This window comes from Lates calcarifer, linkage group LG21, assembly GCF_001640805.2.
Source record: "Lates calcarifer isolate ASB-BC8 linkage group LG21, TLL_Latcal_v3, whole genome shotgun sequence".
Classification (NCBI taxonomy): Eukaryota; Metazoa; Chordata; class Actinopteri; family Centropomidae; genus Lates; species Lates calcarifer.
Genome location: NC_066853.1, coordinates 13,394,076 through 13,414,068, shown reverse-complemented (window position 1 = coordinate 13,414,068; position 19,993 = coordinate 13,394,076). Strand labels below are relative to the sequence as shown.

Below are 19,993 nucleotides of genomic sequence, written 5' to 3'. Positions count from 1 at the left end.
TGCTCTGAAGATCCATAGAGCTGAAGGAAACTGCTGATTCAGGTGTGTAATTCATAGGTTCATCACTATAAGCGAACACTTTCACAGTCATGGGTCATTGTCAGTACAAATTTATTGATTATAGCCACTTTAACAGTTTCAATATTCTCCATCTTATGGCATTTATACAAAAATAAGAGCCCGTTGAGTCTATTTTGCAGACTTGCTGAGGGCAGCGATTGAAGACGTGATGTACAATAGTGTGAAGCAGGTGTCTGGTCCTAGTGGGCCTTTGGCATTTCAGTCTCTCACAATGAAGTCATGTCTCCCTGGAAGACCAGATAACACCAAACTGCCCCTCTCATCTCTGTGTGAACCTTCAAGGAGAGGGTTCTTGTGCAAGCTTGCAACACGCACACACACACACACGCACGCACACACACACACACACATAAATATTCATTCTCTCAGGCGCACATTGCTGTCCTTGGTCTTCCCACACTCCTCTTCGTTTGCTCTCTCTCTCTAATCCTGTAATGCCAACAGTGCAATTAGTCACATGCCAGCTCTTTCTTTCATCTCTCCACTGAGAGCTGAGCTCAGGAGGAATTCATACTGCTTAGTATCTAAACTACATAACCCACCCTGTGCTTCTGGAGTAAACCACAAACACGCACATAAACGCATCAAAAACACCAACCTCTCTGACTGTAAAATGTCCTTCATTTTTAAAGACTGTTAACTACGCTGCACAACTGCTTCAAGCGCTCTCAAAAGTCCCATCGTATTTGCAATTCAAGAAACGAACAATGAAGGTGAAAATGAAATGGCCATTCAGCCTGAATATGAGGCAAAGGTGAAGTAAGGACGAAGAAAGAGGAAACCTCTAAAAACGTCCACGGTCCCTGTGGTTTCAGCATTTATTTTCTCCTCCTTCACTCCGCGCTCTCCCATCACCTCCCTCACAGTTTGAGACCATATCTATCTGCAACCCACTCACAGACAACACACCACTGATCGAAACCACATGAAAGAGTGCACGGTGACAGAAAAAGAAAACAACAGAACAAAAGCTAAAAGGATGGCAAAGTAGAGGGAGAAAAGCAGCCCCCACACTCAAGTTAAACAGGCTCATGGTGAATGTCTTCTCTGTACTCTGCAGTTAAGGTAATTTTGCAGCGCCTAAAGCCACAACCTGACAGTGAGGCAGGGGAGGGGAGGCAGAATACGACTGCCTCTCTACATGTCAGTAAGGAACAAATGGCTCATGTTGCCGTTATATGGATGGAGAGCCCAGGGTTATCGTTTTCATGCAGGTTATTCCCATGCGTCAGCTAAAAATCAATCTCCATTTAACAGATAAATCCCCTCACTGAGCCAACATCTAATATGACTGAGACTGCCGATGGATATGTTCACATTAAACACTGATTTTAAACACTTTCAAAATTGAATTTGCGTTGGCGTGTGTGAGTGGGTATGTGGTGCACAGAGATAGAGAAAGAAAAAAGGAGATTTCTAGATGTTATCTAGCACCAACTAATGATTTATCTGCCTGTAAAATGATTCGTTCCAGTGAGGTGGTAGAACTTACTGAAGGATTCAATTTTATTTCTGTACTTTCTATCCTCCGACCTGCTGGACTCGCATCCTGGTATCACAGGATTCAAATCACTCCTGACCATGCAAACCTGTACCTGTATTGGTATAGTTCGGCATTTTGGGGAATTCTCTTATTTGCTGTCTTGAAGAGAGTGATGAGAGGATCGATACCACTCTCATGTTTGTACGGTAAGTACATAGCTACGAGTTAAGGTGGAGATTAGCTTAGCTTAGCATAAGGACTAAAAGCATGGGGACATAACTAGCCTGCTGAGGTCAAAAGTGGAAAAATTTAACCACTAATTTAATATTATACCTTGTTTTTTTTTTTTATCTGTTTACCTACAGAAATGTAAAAATGACATTTTGTAGTTTTACAATGAGCTTTGTGCTGTAAATATTTCTAGCTAACAACTGCAAGGCACAGTCACTTCCTGGAGTTTTGTCGCCACTGTGAGATTGCCAGACAAAGGAAATGCTGCAGAGTAGTAAAATATTGTTTGTGAGGAAATAGTTACACCACATACCTCTTTATTGAACCACTAATTGCTGTTTTCTTTCCATTTCCTTTCGCTTCTTGTGAGAATCAAACAAAGAGGCAGAACATATAAACTGGTGCATTATGCTAAGCTATGCTAATTACTTTCTGACTCCAGGTCAGTAAGTAACACACAGACATGAGACTGATATCGAATACAACTCTAGGTGCTGTGATTTCTGGCTTTAAAAGCTACATTTATGGCCTGTGCTCTTGCTACTTGCATTTGCAATAATGGCTGATAGTACTGCAGGCAAGAAAGCAAATTGGTTCTCAAGCTAAGAAAGCATTTCAATCAGAGCTGGTCAACAGGTAAATTGTCCACAGTTTTTGTTTGTTTGTTTGTTTAAACAAAAATGCCAAACACTGACTTCTTATGCAATAGTGAAATTAATGTCTTTGAACTTTGGACTGTGTCAGAAAAAAACAAGCAATTTGAAGGTCTCACCTTAAGCTTTAGGCAATTTCAGCAGTTTTTATAATTTTCTGACATTCCATCGACAAAATGCATACTTGATTAACCGAGAAAACATTTGTCAGATCCCTCAATGATACAAAATAATCATTAGCTGCAGCCATAATTGCATTTGGATCCACTACCTATTCCCTAGAGGTTTTTGTTGAATCACTGCTCTGATTAGCTTGCACACTCATATCCCACTGAAAATTAATTTAAATTTCTGTTCATTACAGGCTTTGTAAACAGTGTCCGAGACCTGTTGATGCTGATGCAGAGTCTCGAATGCTTGATAGATGTTGACACAAGTCATTACTTTAATGACTGTGTATGTGGTTTGGAATGTATGAGAGTGTATGTGTACGTGTGTACGTGTGTGTGTGTGTGTGTGGTGTGTGTGTGTGTGTGTGGAGAGAAATGGAAGTGACTGACACCTTACTAACTAGCCAGCTGAGGCAGCCGGTATTCCTGGTGTCGCCTCAGGCCACACAGCATCCCTCTGCTTTAGTCAATGCCCTCTGGCCAAAATAAATAAATAAATAAAAGAAAAGCAAATCTAGATTTGCTTAACAGAGGAAGTTGCTTCTGAAGGCTGCTGTCTGGCAAACATTTCACACACTTCTAAAGAGGGCGTGGGAATGAGAACAAACTGTTGCCCATGGACATGCAGTGATAAAACACCCTCTCGCTTATATGTGCAAATGTGAACCTTCTCTCTTTACTCTCACCAGTGATACTCTCCCACTCATTTTCTCTTTTTTCTGTCACATATATAAACATTTACCTCCTATTCACTATTTATTTCTCCAAGTCTCTTAACCATACGTGTGGTAGCTGTACCACAGGGCTCACAGGTTAGGTCACCGGTCTCTAAAAAGGAACTCCACTAAGGGAAGAATCATGGGGAAAAAGGCCGCAGGGGAAAACAATCCAATGACCACTTTTGGTCAAAAGCTGCAACAGTCAGCACCGCGGCCTAAAATTTAATTTCCCCTAAAAGAACAGCTATCCTCTATGCCTTTGGCTGCCTATTTTTAGCATGTTATCGCTCAGCCTCAATCAGACCACAGCAGTCAAATTCAGAATGAAGACAGTTGCTGTCAGGACCAAAACAGCACGGAGCTCTGCAGCAACCACAACTGCCTGATCTGAGAGTGCATAATATTTAATGTACAAGAAGAGAGAGCAGAGGAGAAAGGAGATGAAAGAAAATGGGATACTCTGTCACTTGCAGTTGGAGCGCTTCATTTCTACGTGGCTCTGTTGCATCGGTTGTATACTGTGAGCTGAGGTCATTGTTGAAGTCCTGTGAAACAATGCCAGCGTTGAAGCATGCTGTGACTTCACGATAACTCAGCATTTTCAACCTTACGTCTGACTGTGGCGTCATCTCAAATGCTCTTTGTCCCTTTAACTGACAACTATTTTTTTCCCCAAGGGTCTCATTGTGAGTAGCTTTTGTAAAGCTGTTCCCTCGCTGCCCTGAATGCAACGCCACGTTCATGCCCTCGTGTCAAACAACAACCTTAGTTAGCACCAAGGAAGCAGAGAGACGGGAGATTTCAGGGGTGCCAATGAGTATCAGCAGTGGGTGGACAGCGACCAGCAGATCGGTGATCATTGACCCTCTTCACTCATGCTCTCCACTCACTATTGAGCTCATCTAGCAGTGCATATGCCTCTGAAGCACACAGATTTGAGTTCATCCTCTTCCTTCAAGCTATAATCGTGTTAGACCATGGGGCCTATGCTGTCTGCATCCTAAAAATGTTGTTTTGGCAAAAAAAACCAGGAGAGATGGATATTTTTGGCGTGATTTTAAGCTGTAAAATAGGCAAGATGCAGTTCCTTTGCCATTTGGAAGAAAACCCGTAAGCGTGGGTGAGTGTGTGTGCAGGGCTGTAGCAAGAAATTATGGGCTCCCACGCACAGGCAGGCCATTGTGGGTCAGTTCTCCTCTTCTCCACCAACATTCAGTGACAAATGCCCAAGGGTGGATTACCAGTGGCCTCCAGGGGCTTATTGTGCCTGAAAACTTGTTAAGGAACGTGCACCAGTAAAGCACAAGATCAGCTGACAAGATAAGGGCTTTAAGGTGAGACCTGCTTTATGAGGCCCTGCCTTTAGGAGGGTGTTTAAGTCAAATATTATACACATACATATACTATACATATATATATATATATATATATATATATATATATATATTCCAGCAGAGAAAAATAATAATGCTCAGTTAAAACAGTGGGAGGAATGGAGAGTTACAAGGGCCCTGGCAGATCATTTTTGCCCCTGGCAGGTTGATCTAGCAATGCAAATGTCCACAACTTTCTCACACTGCCAAATATTGATTTCATGTATATCTGACATAAGGTAACAAATCAATTAGTAGATTCACCACTTATTCACCAGCTGACCCAAACATTTGTTCTGGAAATCTAAAATTATGGCAGCTGGCCAGAGGAATAGGTCAAGCATATCTGACAGGCATCGGACATCATTTTCAACATTTAACAAAGCTAAATACCTGTTTCATTGTCTAGAAAATAATTCCATTGTTAGTTATTGTCTTTAGGAACACACTTTAATCTTAAAATTGCTGTTTTCAAAAGCCTAAGGACAGTTTTTGTTAAATTTTCAAACAGAAGAAGCTGCAGCCAAGATTCAAGCATGCTCCACTATGTCTCAGTCATGGTTCTAATAAAAAAAAAAAAAACCCAGCAGTTTTGAGTTTAAACCAGACCAGGCATAACAGATATGCCCACAAAAATACTTATAAATACATTTCAACATCTCTTGAGGCATCGTAACCCAGACTGTAGGGCCCCCACAACTTAGTTTGGGGCCCCTGGGTACCCACATGTGTTGGACAGAGTCAGACAGTAATTTAGAGAGTTTGTGGGAAGAGGCTCACTGAAGGACACCTTGCCTTTTCTTCTCCTCGCGTCCAAATTGTACTCACCTCTCCACCGTGGCCATCAAAAATCCCAAATATAGACGGGTGGCTCTTGTTAACGATGTCGGTGAGCACTTCGAACCTGTCCTCCATGTGATCTCGCCGGCCTTGGATGGAGTACACGGCCACGTTGTTGCTCTTGAACTCCCACGTCTTGGAGAACTCCGCGTCCAGGACGTCCAGCCCGCCGAACCGCTCGTTCTGCATCATCTCCGCCACTTTCCCCTTGACCATCTTGACCGCATCCCGGCTGGACTTGACGATGGTCTTCACTTCGTCCGTGTGGAAGAAGTAACTCCACAGAGCCAGGCTGATACACAGCAGGAACAAGGTCTCCGGTCTGAGCAGAAAATAACGCATGATCCGACCTAACAGAGACAGCAGGGTCATTGTATCTTCTATCATTTATTTATTTACACGCAGGAAATCGCGGCAGGTTGTGTGTCGTTCGCCCCCGCCGCAGATTTCAGTCCATCGTCGTTGGCGTGAGTGGTTTGGCAGCGGTGAAACAGGCACATTTAACCGAGCGTTTCACGCCGGGAAACATTAAGATTACACTGACTTGACGGGTGACACTTCACTGCATTTTTAACCGGACCCACCAGGCGGGGAGATAAGGTGTTAGCGATCAAAACGCGGTGCTCCGGTCGGTTCCCTCTAGCACGCAGCCCCGCAGTGAGCCACCAACGGCTGTCCGTTGACCATCTGATGCGGTCCGGGAACACCGACACCCCCAACGGACACAAAGCGCAGGTCGCCCGTTTGGATCTCAAATTAAAGCCAGTGTGTTGGCTACAGCAGAGCTGTGGGCAGAGCCTCTTCCCGGGCCAGCCCTGCTACTGTTCCCAGTCCTGAAAATAGCGGTCCGTATTGAAACCCTCACATTCCCAGCTGCCACACTGACTGCGACTCTCTGCTGCTGCCTTTTCTAAACGGCGGTGCTGCCTTCAGGTGCACCTCGTAATGTCCCTCCAACGACCCACTGTGCTGACCACACAATCACATCAGACTGCTGGGTAATTAAAACACTCTATAGGCAGTCCTGGGAGAAGTACTCAAAACCTTTACCTAAGTAAATGTAGCAATACAGCGATGTAAAAATGCTTAAATACAAGTAAAATGGATTTAAAGTGTCAGTTGTTGGTTTGCAGTATATTTTTTAAACCTGACACTATTAGATTGTGATCAGTGATAAAGCAGCATTTTACTAATGGGACTGCTCGAGGCTGAATTAGATTTAGTTGGTACTTTTCTGTATTCTGTACACTACACTTATTTGCTTTAGTTACTGTTCACTCACAAGATAAAGATTTTACACAATAGATAATATTACAAACACTGTGTTAAAGAGGAAACCAGTGGTTTCAACATTTTGCAAAAAGTAGTGTGTAGTCAGAGTCACATTTCAGATGTCTATGAGTCAATAAGAGCTACCCACCACTATTTATATACAGTTAAGTTTGTTTGTTTTTTGTTTGTTTGTTTGTTTGTTGTTGTTTTTTAATGAGAAAACTTGACATATTCATTAATAATGAAAATAACTGTTAGGTGTTGTTAGAACCTGTCAAACACTTCAATGGGTGTTTGAAAGGGTGAAGAGGTGCATTGAAACAACACTGAAACAAAAAAGTAAACTCAATTAAAATAGACTATTTACATTTTTTAAAAGACATGATAAAATTAGATATCATGCAAATGAATAGAAATAATGAATAGACTAGACATATGGTTATATTAACTTTAGTAGTCCCAAATTCAATAAAGAAAATAAAAGTACAGTAAAGCAACCAACAAATCCATTGTAGAATAATACAACAAAAATTGCATATTTGTTACTTTGCACTTAGGCACCATGCACTCTTTTTTGATTTATGTCATTTCCGATCGCACCTGAAGGCATCCAAAGACCTGCCATATCACAGGTGCCCACGAAGACCACAGTCTGATTAATTATAAGTGTTATATAAATATAGGTGTGCAACTTTAATAATTATAACAACTGACAAAATCAAATAGATAATACCAAAACTGAACCTGCTGCAAAGTTTGCAACTGCCCTTGGACCTCAGACACACAGGGATCCCAAAAGCTTTCTTTGATAATATGAACTGTAATTTTATTTACATATATTAACTGAAATTCTGTTTTGATATATGGGGATATACATGACTAAAACCCAATATCGACCCACACAACAAGTACTTTAAGGTGGCTTCTGCATTATAACCTAATCTTGAGACCCTGCCTTGGGGAGGGTCCTTGAGTTAGAATCTAGTCTAAAGACCCTTATCATTTCAGCTGGATTTGTGCTTACATACTGCATATCATGCAACAATCCACTGTAGGAATACTATTACCTAGGAGAACTATCTATTGCACTGGAAGTGGGAGGAATTGAGGGGTTAACGGAGGGCAGCAGCTCATTTTTGCCTCAAGCAAGTTAATTCTGCCATGGGTTGAGGATAGTATTAAGTATTACAATAAGTATTACAATTCAGGTGTTTTTAAATTACAAATGTTGACATTAAGAGATGTGTTTTTGAATTGTGAAGGGTCATAGAAGTTCAAACATTGTAGACAGGTTTATAACTAAGTAAGATTCTTAACTCAAGGAAGACGTCCTGATATACTTAATTCTTTAAGTATATTATTATTTCAGATAAATGTTACCCTGTTTTTACCATAATATAACTGCTAAAATCATGTGCAATTAGGTCTAGGTATTGTGTTGAAGGAAAATTAGGCTACATGTACACTCTGTAAGCATGTATGCCCATTATTTACTCTCCAAGTTATTTTTTTATTAAGGTAAACATCTCTCTAAAACATTTACCTAATATATTATCTGTTTCCTTTGTTGTCTTAGCCTGTACTATATGGTTTTATACTGTCTTATACAGTATATATTTTGTATGACTAATTCAAACTATGTTGCATCAGGGCAGAGAAATGAAGTTAGTTCGCTATTTTTGCTCATTTTATCGTTTTTTAATTTTTTTTCAAAGGTATAATGGGATGAAAGTCTTTATTTGTCAAAGCTTACATTTTACTTTTATTTTATTTTAACAGTTCTGTTCAGGCACACAAAGACAGTCTCGAGGTCTTTAGGACTTGAATGACGTCATCGCGCCTCCCTCGGCTCCACGGTGGGGAAAACGTGGAGGACTTTATCTCAGGGTGTGTTGTTCATTCTCTGCGCAAAATAACATCTGTAAGTTTTGTCAGCCTCGCTTTAAACAGTTGTAGTAGTCAAATACATTTTTGTTGACGCTGTGAGCTTTTTCGTGTAGTATTACTCTTCAAAAATAGCAGTTTAGCCATAGATGCTAACAGTCTGATATAAAGTCTTCAGCATCAGTTAGCATCTTTTTAAATTATGTAAGAGTCTTTATACAGCTGTCTATCTGTTATTACCAGTTAGACATAAGGTTAGTAGTTGTTACGCAGTGTATTCATTCGAGCGAATGTTGGCTAATCCTTAGCAGTTTTGCTGCTGACAAATCTTTTGACAGAGCCAGTTAAATCTCTCATGTATGTTTCTGTTTCAGAGCTGTACCCACGAACACACGCTGACCTGTCAATTTGACAAAAATGGAGTATATGCAAGCTCCTGCCACAAGCAGCCAGGGGAATATGTAAGTGGAAACCATATATATTGTCTTTATGTTGTTAAATAAGCTGTATTGTGTAAGTCCAGACACGATATTAGTAGTAGTAGCCATTTATCAAGCAGAGAGAACACATCCGTAATTACATACACAGTCAAACACATATTATAAACTACATATTACACATACTACACATATTACTTGATTGGTTTTTGATTTGTTTTGAAATGGAGAGTCATCAGAGAAGGCTGGGTTGAGTCTCATATTTTATAGAGTGCAATCACACCAGGTGAAAATGGCCCCTGCAAGTTAAAGGGCTACATCAGTTTAGTAGCTAGAAAGGTTGTTGTTTACATACTGTTTCTTAAGTCTTGAATGGCAAAGTTTCCCATGTGGACTGTAACACCACAACAAGGAGGAGTTTTCTAAACAATCTGGATTTCAACTGCTCTACAGCACAATTGTAATGTAATTTTGACAAAACCATAACTATATAAATGTTCATTGTGGTGACTCACGATCACATGTAAAATGAATTGAAATTAATGAGTGATGGAAAGATAAGCAAAACACAATTAAACAAACAATATTTTAGGAAATGGTCATCAGTAGTGTGTAGTACATCATTTTTCTGTCAACCTGGAGCAGTAAAATGGCATGACATCATTCATTTATTTCACTTAGTTTTACTAATGTTGCTTCTCTCCTCTTCAGCCTGTGCTGTACCTGTGGCGTCCCTATTCCTCCAAACCCAGCCAACATGTGTGTAGCTTGCCTGCGGACTCAGGTAGACATCTCAGAGGGAATCCCCAAGCAAGTCACGGTGCACTTCTGCAAGCAGTGTGAAAGGTTTGCTTCATGCCTTTTGTTTTTTTTATTTGTTTGTTTTACATGCACATTTTTAGAATGTGATTCATTGATTATTCACTCCAGAAAACATTTACAGGTACAAAAAGTATTTCTTTAGTTGGCCCAATTTTGTTGAGAAAGTTGAATGTACATCTTCATGCAGGTACTTACAGCCTCCAGCCACCTGGGTGCAGTGTGCCTTGGAGTCCAGGGAGCTGCTGGCGCTATGCCTGAAAAAACTCAAGAGCTCTATGACCAAAGTGAGTGTGATTCTTCTGGTCAAATGACAATAGCGTGTTTCTACTCAGATAAGTCATAAAAAGTGTACATGAACATTGTAGGTATGAATTCTAGGTTCCCTCTGTCCCTTCCTAATCTTGGGGGTTTATATACTGATGTTAAGTGAACTTATTATTTTTATTAAAAAAAAAATAATAATAATAACTGGTTTCAGTGAAAAAAAGTGAAAGTGAAAATTTGATCTGAGTCTCTTGTAATATAATTCAGCTCACAGTATATGAAATTATGGTCTCAGCCTGTCTAGTTTAATTCAACCAACAGAAGAATTTCAGTTTACAATGATACAAAACAGAGAGAAGCAGCATTTCCTCACATTTGAGAGGCTTTAATCAAATAATATAGTTTATTTTGATTCATCAGTTCTTAAAATATTTGCTGATTAATTTTCTTGCAATCAGTTAAGTGGTTAATGACTAATCATTGCAGCTCTGAAATAGCTAGTTGAATCACCCTTAATGCTATTCTGAAAACTAAAACATTATAATCTTCATATTTATAGCATTCTTTGCAGGTATTTTGTCACAGATTTGTCATGATGATGTGCATCATGGTCACCTCTGTACTTTTGCATAGACAGTCATGGCTCATGCTACTTCATGGATTCGACAACACTTCTTTCCTCTCAGGTGCGTCTCATTGATGCTGGCTTCCTGTGGACAGAGCCGCACTCCAAAAGGATCAAGATGAAACTGACCATACAGAAAGAGGTAAGAAAACCAAGTGGAAGTGAAAAGTGTGGGAGAATGACATTCAAATTGACAGGTTAAAACTGATCACTGACCTGAGATAGGTAGCACATTTGTCATCTAAAGGTTATCTGGGCTATCTTTTTGGGTGGTAATTGGCAGCAAGCGCAGTATGTGTCTGAATTTCAGCTTTTTGGTTAACATATGTGAAAAGAATAATGTCCAGGTGAAATACAGTGGCACTCTGTGACACCAAGAGCCATATATGCAACAGATTTTAAGATAAACTCGTAAAACAGAGTTGTCTGTTCTTGGCTGGGTTATGTGTGTTTTAGATAGGTGAGTATTGCCAGTGGCTGTCATCTCATCTCCTTGACCTTTAGTGAGAATCTGAGCCCCTTGTTTCTCAGGACCAGCTCTTTTGTTCGTGCTCTTGGAGGGGTCCCTATAATGCAGTCCCCAGATCCCAGTGGTGTGATATTCTCTAAGTGGCTCAGAAATGGAAACATGAAAACCAAATGTTTTCTTCCCCAAAGACTTGGGTTATTGAACGGCTGAAAGCACAGAGTTTTCACCACTGTTTGTCACGCAGTCAGAACATATGGTGTGACTTGTTGCTGTCTTTGCCTCTCCAGGTGATGAATGGTGCTATCCTACAGCAGGTGTTTGTGGTTGAGTTTGTCATCCAGTCCCAGATGTGTGACGACTGCCACCGTGTGGAAGCCAAGGACTTCTGGAAGGCTGTGGTGCAAGTTAGGCAGAAGGTAGGTGTGATCTAAATACATTTTTGATTATTTCATGTTTTACTTTACCTAAACTAGACTCACGCTTTCATCTATTTAAAGTACTTTTGAATATGCCATGCATGCTTCTTGATATGCTTTACTTTATGAAGTATTTGTTGATTGGTTGAAATGTTAATAGTGGTTTTATTTTGGGTACTTTCTGTAAATCTAACTGTTTAGGTATTTGGTAGAGGGACTCGAGAGGGGGCTTGAAAATGAGCTAGAACCATTCCTGCAAGTTAATCAAACTAAAGGACTGCATACATAATAAAATGTACAGCATTCATTCAAAAAATGTTGCCTAAGTGCATTTTTTTTACTCCTGCACCCCATAAATGTGTCTCCATATTTCACTCACATGAAAGTGTTTTATCTTGGTTCCCCTCATTTTTGCATGTTAATTGTACTCTCAAGTTTACTCTGTCTTTTCACAATCCTGTTATTCTGTGTTCATTTTGCAATGGCACGTTAAAGCATGAACCTGAGCCCTGTAGGTTTTATGTAAAACAAACGCAGAGCCCTAGGTATTTGGCAGGAGATACAACTCGTAATCCTAGAGATGCATTTTCTCTTTTAACACTGGGGTGTGGAAGTAAACCAAGCTGAGATGCCACGCTACAGAAACAGTAGACCTGTGGGATGATTACTTAAACAGGTGAAATCTCAGTGCCATCTGCACCTAGTTCACATTAAAAGTCAGTTTTCTTCACCAACAGGCTTTTACTGTGGAGCAGCCACCCTGGATGTTTGAATTTACAGCATACTAAAATCATGAACATCTACTTGTTCTTACTTGTTCCTCAGCAGCCCTTTTGCCATGGGATTGGTTTTTACCAACTTCACTACGTTCAGAAGGAAAAAAAACACAGATAGCCGCAGGCACTGAAGTTATTAGCTGGGGTACTTTAGGGTCAAAGGTGGCTACTGGTTATGGCAGATGCCAAGTTGTTAATCCAATTTTTGCACCAATTAATGTTAATATTTGGTCATGGGGCTGGAGGGATCTGTACAAATCTCTCTATGATAATAATGATGCTGAGAATTTATTTATTTCATTTATTTTTATTTATTTTTTCTTTTACAGACTGTCCATAAAAAGACCTTCTACTATCTAGAGCAGCTGATCCTGAAGCATAAACTGCACCAGAATGCCCTCAACATCAAAGAAATCCATGGTAGGTCAATGGCATATGGTTTAATATGATGGTATACATATTTTCCTTGGGGCCTCTAACCTGAATTGCACTGAAAATTGGGAAACTTGTCTCATTCGTCACCAGCGTAACTAATATGGATTAGAACTAAGCAACATAATGATGTGCAGAGTGTTAATTACCTCTCAATGTACCAGACAGCAAGCCATGCATGCATATCACTGGCGCCAATCTCTTCATACAGCTGTCCTAATGTGGGCCTCAGAGGGGCATCTAATCAGTGCGTTGTAATCAGAGGAGGCATTCCAGAACCAGATTCCTGCAATGCAAGCTTGCTTCATACCCTGTTTAGAGATGCTAAGCGCCACACCGTATACACACACTCAGACACACATGCTGCGCACTGAGTGACAGCTCAGCAGCCGCTCTCCATGCTCTTGGACGGGACTGTGAAGCAGAGTTTGGCGCGATGTTGCAATTTAAATCATCTCCACATCTCGGCAGGACTTAAAGGCTTTATGTAGGTTGCAACATGTGGCCGCCATATTTCCCTCTTCATCTGCTCCCTTGTGGGTGTTTTTTGCATGCATACGAGTTCTACAAAGGCGATGACCCATGAAGCACGTCTGTGATGAATTTATTGGTGGAGGGTTTGATTGTTATCGTTCCTCTCTCTCTCTCTCTCAGAGGGGATTGATTTCTACTATGGCTCCAAGCAGCACGCCCAGAAGATGGTCGACTTCCTCCAGTGCACCGTGCCCTGCAGGTGAGCAACGCCTGAGTCTGAGTCCACAAAAACTTTCAAGTGCGCTTTTCCTTTTTATTTGCATGTAATTAGATGCCGAACTCCACTTTTAGAGTATTCAACCTGATTACAGCTACCTAGATATTTTCATCCAGTGGGGCAAGTGTGGAGATAATTTATTAGCAGGTGTAACCAAAATACAGGCTGTAAATAATACATTTTCCAAATAAAAACTCCATTACCAAAGAATGTAAACCTGTTAAAAGAACACAAAGAGAAAAATTCATGCCATGAAATTATTTTACAAGTGTATTTCTATTGGTACATACATCATAATTAGCAAAAAAACCCTGTTGTTTCTGTATGGTAAAAACTACAACATTATATAATCAGTTTCCTGAATGTGGTGCCATCATGTTAAAATTAAACTACACAATACATGAGTCTTTTCCATGTGTGCGTAACATCCTATTACATTCAGGCCTTTTTGTTGTTGTCCAACCGGGACAATATGGGCTCTGTTGTATTTCTGAATGACATCCGTGATAATAATAATGATAAACACTTTCTTTTCAATTTTTAAAGGTCAAAGGCATCCCAGCGCCTCATCTCTCACGACATCCATTCAAACACATACAACTACAAGAGCACCTTCTCTGTGGAGATTGTCCCTGTCTGCAAGGTATATGGCTATGAGTTTTATTTATCTTTCATTTTCTTTTTTTCCTCTCTCTCTCAATTGATCCACTGTTGGAGCTGAGACACACCCATACTGTATCTGTTCAGAGCAACAGACAAGCCAAACCTTTCCCTCACTTTGTTAGTTTAGTAAAAACCATTGTGTTTAAAAGCTGTCAGATGATCTGTTGATATGCAGATGGAAACATGAGGCTGGCCAAGAATCTTTCATGTTGAATTTGTTTTTGACAGTGATGGGTGATAATAAATGAAATGCACTGAATAGTTAGAGAGACTTAATATACTTTCACAACAAAACTAAGGTAGGGACAGAGATTGTTAGCAGATGTGTAATCATCATGTTAAATAGCTGTATCCCATTTGACATGTAGCTTTAGTTGTGTGTTTTAAACATCAGTACATGAATGACAGGGCTCTATACAGGGCATATTGAAGAAATGAAAACATTTGAATAGTAGCTTTTTGGCACATCATGCGCCTCTATAGTCTTTTATTTTCCATGACCTCAGTATGACCCTGTGCTGTCTGGTTGCCAGGACAATGTTGTGTGTCTTTCACCACGTCTGGCGCAGAGCCTTGGGAACATGGGTCAAGTGTGTGTGTGTGTCCGTGTCACCAGCACCATCCACCTCATCGATCCAAACACCCTGCAGAGTGAGTATTGCTACTGCCCACTGAGTGTTAAGAGGTCCAACTGACACTATTGGAGTTAGCAAACACTGTGTTCATAATAAGATTTTTTAGTTATAGCGCATATTTAAAAAACCCAAGGTAAACTGTGATTCACACAAGGAATCAAGAAATTATAAAATCAAATATTAAATCTAAAAATAAGGGCACCTTGATACATTAACTGGACCAGAGTAAAATCGATAAAACCAATTCCAGTAAAAATTGAAAGACCATTCAAGGAAAATCGACCAAGAACTCGACAAAATAAGTTCTCCTCCTGTAAAATTATGTTTCTGAAAGGAGACTTAAAAGAAGACTCTGACTCAGCCAGACTTAATTCCTCAGGCATGTTGTTCCTGCGAAAGCTATGTCTCCTCTGATTTTCAGCACTTATAGTTTTGAGTCATTAAAACTCAAAGTATTCATGTTCTCGTTCATTTGAGTAATGGAAGCTCTATGTGTAGACATCGTGAATGGTTAGTCTGGTGTGCAGCAGGGATTTGGATCATGATTTAATACAGTGTCAATTTCCAGGGTTTTAATACAGTATAGTATTTCTACACACAATTTGACTCTGACAACAGCAGTGATAGATTTTTTTAGAGTTTTTCTGAGGGATGGTTTGAGTATTTCTAAAAACTGCTGATCTCCTGGGATTTACATGCACAACTGTATGGTGCAAAAAAACAACAAAAACCCATCCAGTAAGTGGCAGTTTTGTGGCAGGTGGAAATGCTTTGTTTGTGAGAGAGGTCAGAAGAGAATGGCCTGATTGGTTGGGGCTGACAGAAAGGCTACAGTAACTCAAATAACCACTCTTTCCAACTGGAGTGTACAGAAGAGCTTCTCAGAATAGACAACATTTCAAACCTTGCGGTGGATGAGCTACAACAGCAGGCTCCACTCCTGTCAGCTAAGAACAGAAATCTGAGGCTGCAGTGGGCACAGGTTCACCAAAACTAGACAGATGAAGACTGAATACAGTAGCCTGGTCTGATGAAATCTGGATTTCTGCTGAGGCATGTAGATGGTAGGGTCTGAATTTGGCATCAACAGCATGAATCCATGAACCCAGCCAGCCTTGTGTCAACAGTCCAGGCTGGTAGTGGTGGTGTAATGCTGTGGGGAATGTTTTCTCAGCGTCTTAATACCAATCAATCATGGTGTGAAAGCCAATGCCTGTCTGAGTACTGTTGCTGACCATGTGCATCCCCTTATTGCCACAGTTTACCATCTTCTAATGGCTATTTCCACCCTGATAATGCTCCTTGTCACAAAGCTAAAGTTGTTCCAAACTGGTTTTGTGAACATGACAATGAGTCAGTGACTTCATTGGTAGTATAGTGTAGTATGGTGTTCCTAACAAAGTGCTCAGTGAGTATAACTGAGAGTCATTCCTCAGGTGAAACCCCTCAATGCTGCACTAAGCTCAGTCTGCTGACCACATGTTCATCATAGTCGTTTAACTCAAAAGCTTCCTTCTGCTCCCAGTCACGGCACAGTACGAGACACTCAGGAAAAAAGCATATTTCTAGTTTGTGTTATGCATGCTGTCATAGCCAAGTCAGCTCATTGAGAGGGGTTCATAATCAATGCAAATGTGGTGACAATTAGTGATGATGTGTTTCCTCTGTATCTGGTGTAATCACTCATTATGTGAGAGGCTGAGACGCTCCTCAACAGAACTCTGACATTTTGGAAGCGGCACACACGTTTTTAATTACTCTTCAAAGAGCAGGCTATTTTTGTTGCAGAAAGTTTCTGAGCAGGAATAGCAGAAACAGCCTGGAGGCAGAGTTCTGTTCGGCAGATTTAGGCTGCAGTAGGCAATTAACTCATGTATTAAAATATATGTGTGTTGCTGTTTTTCTGAGCGTGTTCATTTTATTTGCAGTATAGACAGAAACACATCGTTCCTGTCTAAGTTGTTTGGATATATACGCTGGCAGGCAAATCAGAGTTTTGTTATATTTAGTAACCATATGGCTTTTAGATAAAGAAGCTCTATCTATTTTTTCAAGATCTTTAACTGTCAAGTAAAATGAGAAGGTACTATATAATTTGTGCTGACACTTTCTGACTGACTGCCATAATGACTAGTCTTAATGATCATGAATAATGTCTTACTAGTTGCTGAGGTGGACGGGAACACATATTGGCGTAACCCCTTCAACAGTCTCTGTAACCCACGTCAGCTGGAGGAGTTCATTGTTATGGACATTGACATCATCAGAAACCAGAAGCTGGGTGCTGGAGCGGGCTTGAGGTCCAATAGGGTGAGTGTGTACGTGCGTTTGTCTGTGTTGTTGGAGAGCAAATTGCATTATGTTGGAACATTGCTCTTCTCTTGGAAGCAAAATCAATAACAAACCATTACATTATCCCTGAACCTGTATGCTGGATTCAACGGGAGTGTTTGTTTCAATGACGTGGGGTAATGAGGTTTGCGGGGACAACGTTCGCCTCTCTTTCTCGCCTCTGTCTGAATGTTTGAATCATTATCGATGCAGCTGTTGGAACAAACAGGAGGAAAATAACAAGAGTAATGTTGTTACAAAGGCTTGAAACTACATTTATATTCCCTCTTGTGTATATTTGCTTGTGTGTTACAGCACACCCTGGCTGAGGTGTGGGTTCAGAAAACATCAGAGATGGATACCAGTCAGCAGTATCACTGCCGTACATTCCTGGGCCACCTGCTCAACATCGGAGACCTGGTGTTGGGGTGAGTACGCAGGATTGATGAGATGTTTGGATGATAGTCAGGTTGGCATTAAGGACAAATCACAAGCTGTGAGCTTTACACTCAATGACATGTTTACTCCTCAATCTACAGATTTGACTTTGCTAATTCTAACATCAATGATGAGTACCTGAATAGGATAAATCCTCACCATGTTCCTGATGTGGTAAGACTTCAGTGCTCTTTCCTGAACATCTTTTCAATGATATCTTTAGTAGCTATTGCTGACTTAATAGTGACATCTAGTGGCAGCGTAAAATACTGGGTGAAGATTTGATTTCAATGTTGGAAAAATACTACATTACTGCATAGAATCACATGAGAAAAATATGACAACATTGTGTTGTAGTGTTTTAAATTTCTACAATGTGGACTATCAAAGGTGCTGATTAAGAAGAGCTACGATCGTAGCAAGAGGGTGAAGCGCAGGAACTGGAAACTACAGGAGATGTCCAGAGACCGTGAAGGCATGGACACAGATGATGAGAGGTAGGATAGTAATGTAAAGCTCATATATCATTCTCTTAGAATAACTGAATTAAAGCTTCAGAAATTTTCCCGTCTCAATCACATCCTGCCATTTTCTAAAGAGCTGTCCAATATCTAGCTCTGATGATTTATTAGTTTGCTTTTAAAGGAGGATACAAAAATAATTTTCTTACTGTCAACAAATCCCAGAGAAAGATCAGAACAAACGTGCATACGTCTGTCAATGAGTCCATTCTTAGAAAGGCATCGTAATTTTCTAAAGCAGTTAAACGGTAATCAAACTGGGGTAAATTGTACATTTGTCTGGGACCATTTTCTGGAAGTGATTCCAAATAAAACAACAATGGTTGTGTTTATTGTAACGAAGGAGCACATCAGCCAGTGCAACAGTGTGACTCACTGATGTGTTTTTCAGCTCTACCGTGCAAACAATCAGGCTGTGGCTACACAGACAAGACTTGTTAATACTAATACTGTCCATGTAGCCAGTAATAACAAGTTGTCTTTGGTCTTTTAATGGAATTAAAAATTTGTATGTATGTATTTTAAGTAGGATATCACCAGACCTTTGGCTTTCATGTGAATGTGCTTGGAAAATCCTGTATCTTGCTTCATAAAGTATATCTTGAAAATATTTTCTTTTGTAATGGTCATTTAAATATTTTTACACAAAAAGGTGCATAAATTTAGAGCACCTTGTCCTCAGAAAAAAATCTTTCTAAGTAAACAGTCATTATATTCTCCAAAATGATGACTAAAACCTGACATTGTTTTTGGTTTGTTGGTGAATAGTTTGATACGGTGCCAAGAATACCATGTATCCTGTCATGCCACATGGGTTTGGGCTTAATTAGCTTTTCTGTCTTTAGACAATACCAGGACTTCCTGGAGGACCTGGAGGAGGATGAGGCTCTGAGGAAGAATGTCAACATCTACAAAGGTGAGCAGCTGGACACTGCAAACTTTCTTCTTCATCAGCATCCCAAGAGATTTCAGCCCTTCTGTTGATATATTTGTATTTCCATTGTCAGGCTACGCCTCATTTACTGTCAACGCCTGCTTAGGTTGCTGATAAAACTCTAGCACACAGTTAATTATAGATGATGCATTGGAAACTTAATGAAAAGAGGTTGATTTTAAATTTCAGATGCGTCAAAGATCCCAGTGGAGAGCGACACTGATGATGATGGAGCACCACGCATCTCCCTGATGGAGATGCTGGAGGAGCTCAGCCTATCAGATGCCACAGGAGGAGAGGGTGCCGACATGATGACAGACTAACCAGTCACCATCCTGCCTGTGTGGCACTGACAGCTGATCTGTCAAAACACAGGTCTACTGATGATACAGTGATACAATTACAGACTCCTGATGTTGACCTGACAGCAGATTGAGGACTGATTAAACCACTGATAGATGAAAAAAATCCAGTTTCCCTGACTGTGGTGTAATAATTCATTGCAGTTAAAATCCATAAACTGTGGATTATAAAGGCGACTCTTAGTAACAAACATGTTTCCTCTGAGAAACTGGACTTTCAGTTGTTTCAACTGATCATTGACTGGGCCTGCAAAGTTAATATTTTCAGCAATTTCTGTAGAACTCTTATTCCCTTTGCTATGTAAAATGAAGTGATATGGAAATGGAGTGCTTATAATTCACTATATCAAAATAAATATTAGTCCTTCTGCACATTTTTCAAAGATATTTTCTGCTCTGAGTTGAAAGAGA

At 40.2% G+C, this 19,993-nt stretch overlaps 2 protein-coding genes across 3 annotated transcripts in view; one reads left to right on the top strand and one right to left on the bottom strand.

The window, feature by feature from the left end:
* Nucleotides 1–6,488, bottom strand: part of ppm1lb (protein phosphatase, Mg2+/Mn2+ dependent, 1Lb) — a 43,993-nt gene extending 37,505 nt beyond the window's left edge. Inside the window, exon 1 of the mRNA XM_018702208.2 lies at nt 5,539–6,488. Coding sequence (XP_018557724.1) covers nt 5,539–5,937 — 399 coding nt within the window. The 5' untranslated portion in view covers nt 5,938–6,488. The remainder of the gene's footprint in view (nt 1–5,538) is intronic.
* Nucleotides 6,489–8,599: 2,111 nt separating this feature from the next.
* nmd3 (NMD3 ribosome export adaptor) lies at nt 8,600–19,954 on the top strand. 2 transcript variants are annotated; one of them, XM_018702207.2, is made up of 16 exons: nt 8,600–8,709; nt 9,081–9,167; nt 9,855–9,989; nt 10,153–10,249; nt 10,916–10,996; nt 11,611–11,739; nt 12,845–12,935; nt 13,602–13,680; nt 14,245–14,341; nt 14,895–15,012; nt 17,161–17,306; nt 17,643–17,755; nt 17,867–17,939; nt 18,156–18,262; nt 19,132–19,202; nt 19,410–19,954. In XM_018702207.2, exons 2-16 carry the CDS (start codon nt 9,124–9,126, stop codon nt 19,541–19,543), a joined length of 1,515 nt encoding a protein of 504 aa, XP_018557723.1. In that variant the 5' UTR covers nt 8,600–8,709; nt 9,081–9,123; the 3' UTR covers nt 19,544–19,954. The 2 variants fall into 2 exon arrangements, with proteins under 2 accessions (XP_018557723.1, XP_018557721.1); XM_018702205.2 differs by having other exon boundaries at nt 8,615–8,743.
* Nucleotides 19,955–19,993: the final 39 nt, after the last annotated feature.

Excerpts from the sequence above, each read along its gene's own strand:
- nmd3 (XM_018702207.2), top strand. The coding sequence starts at position 9,124 with ATGGAGTATATGCAAGCTCCTGCCACAAGCAGCCAGGGGAATAT. Across the intron at positions 10,250-10,915 it reads TCAAGAGCTCTATGACCAAA|GTGCGTCTCATTGATGCTGG; the intron begins GTGAGTGTGATT and ends CTTTCCTCTCAG. Across the intron at positions 17,307-17,642 it reads CGGGCTTGAGGTCCAATAGG|CACACCCTGGCTGAGGTGTG; the intron begins GTGAGTGTGTAC and ends TGTGTGTTACAG.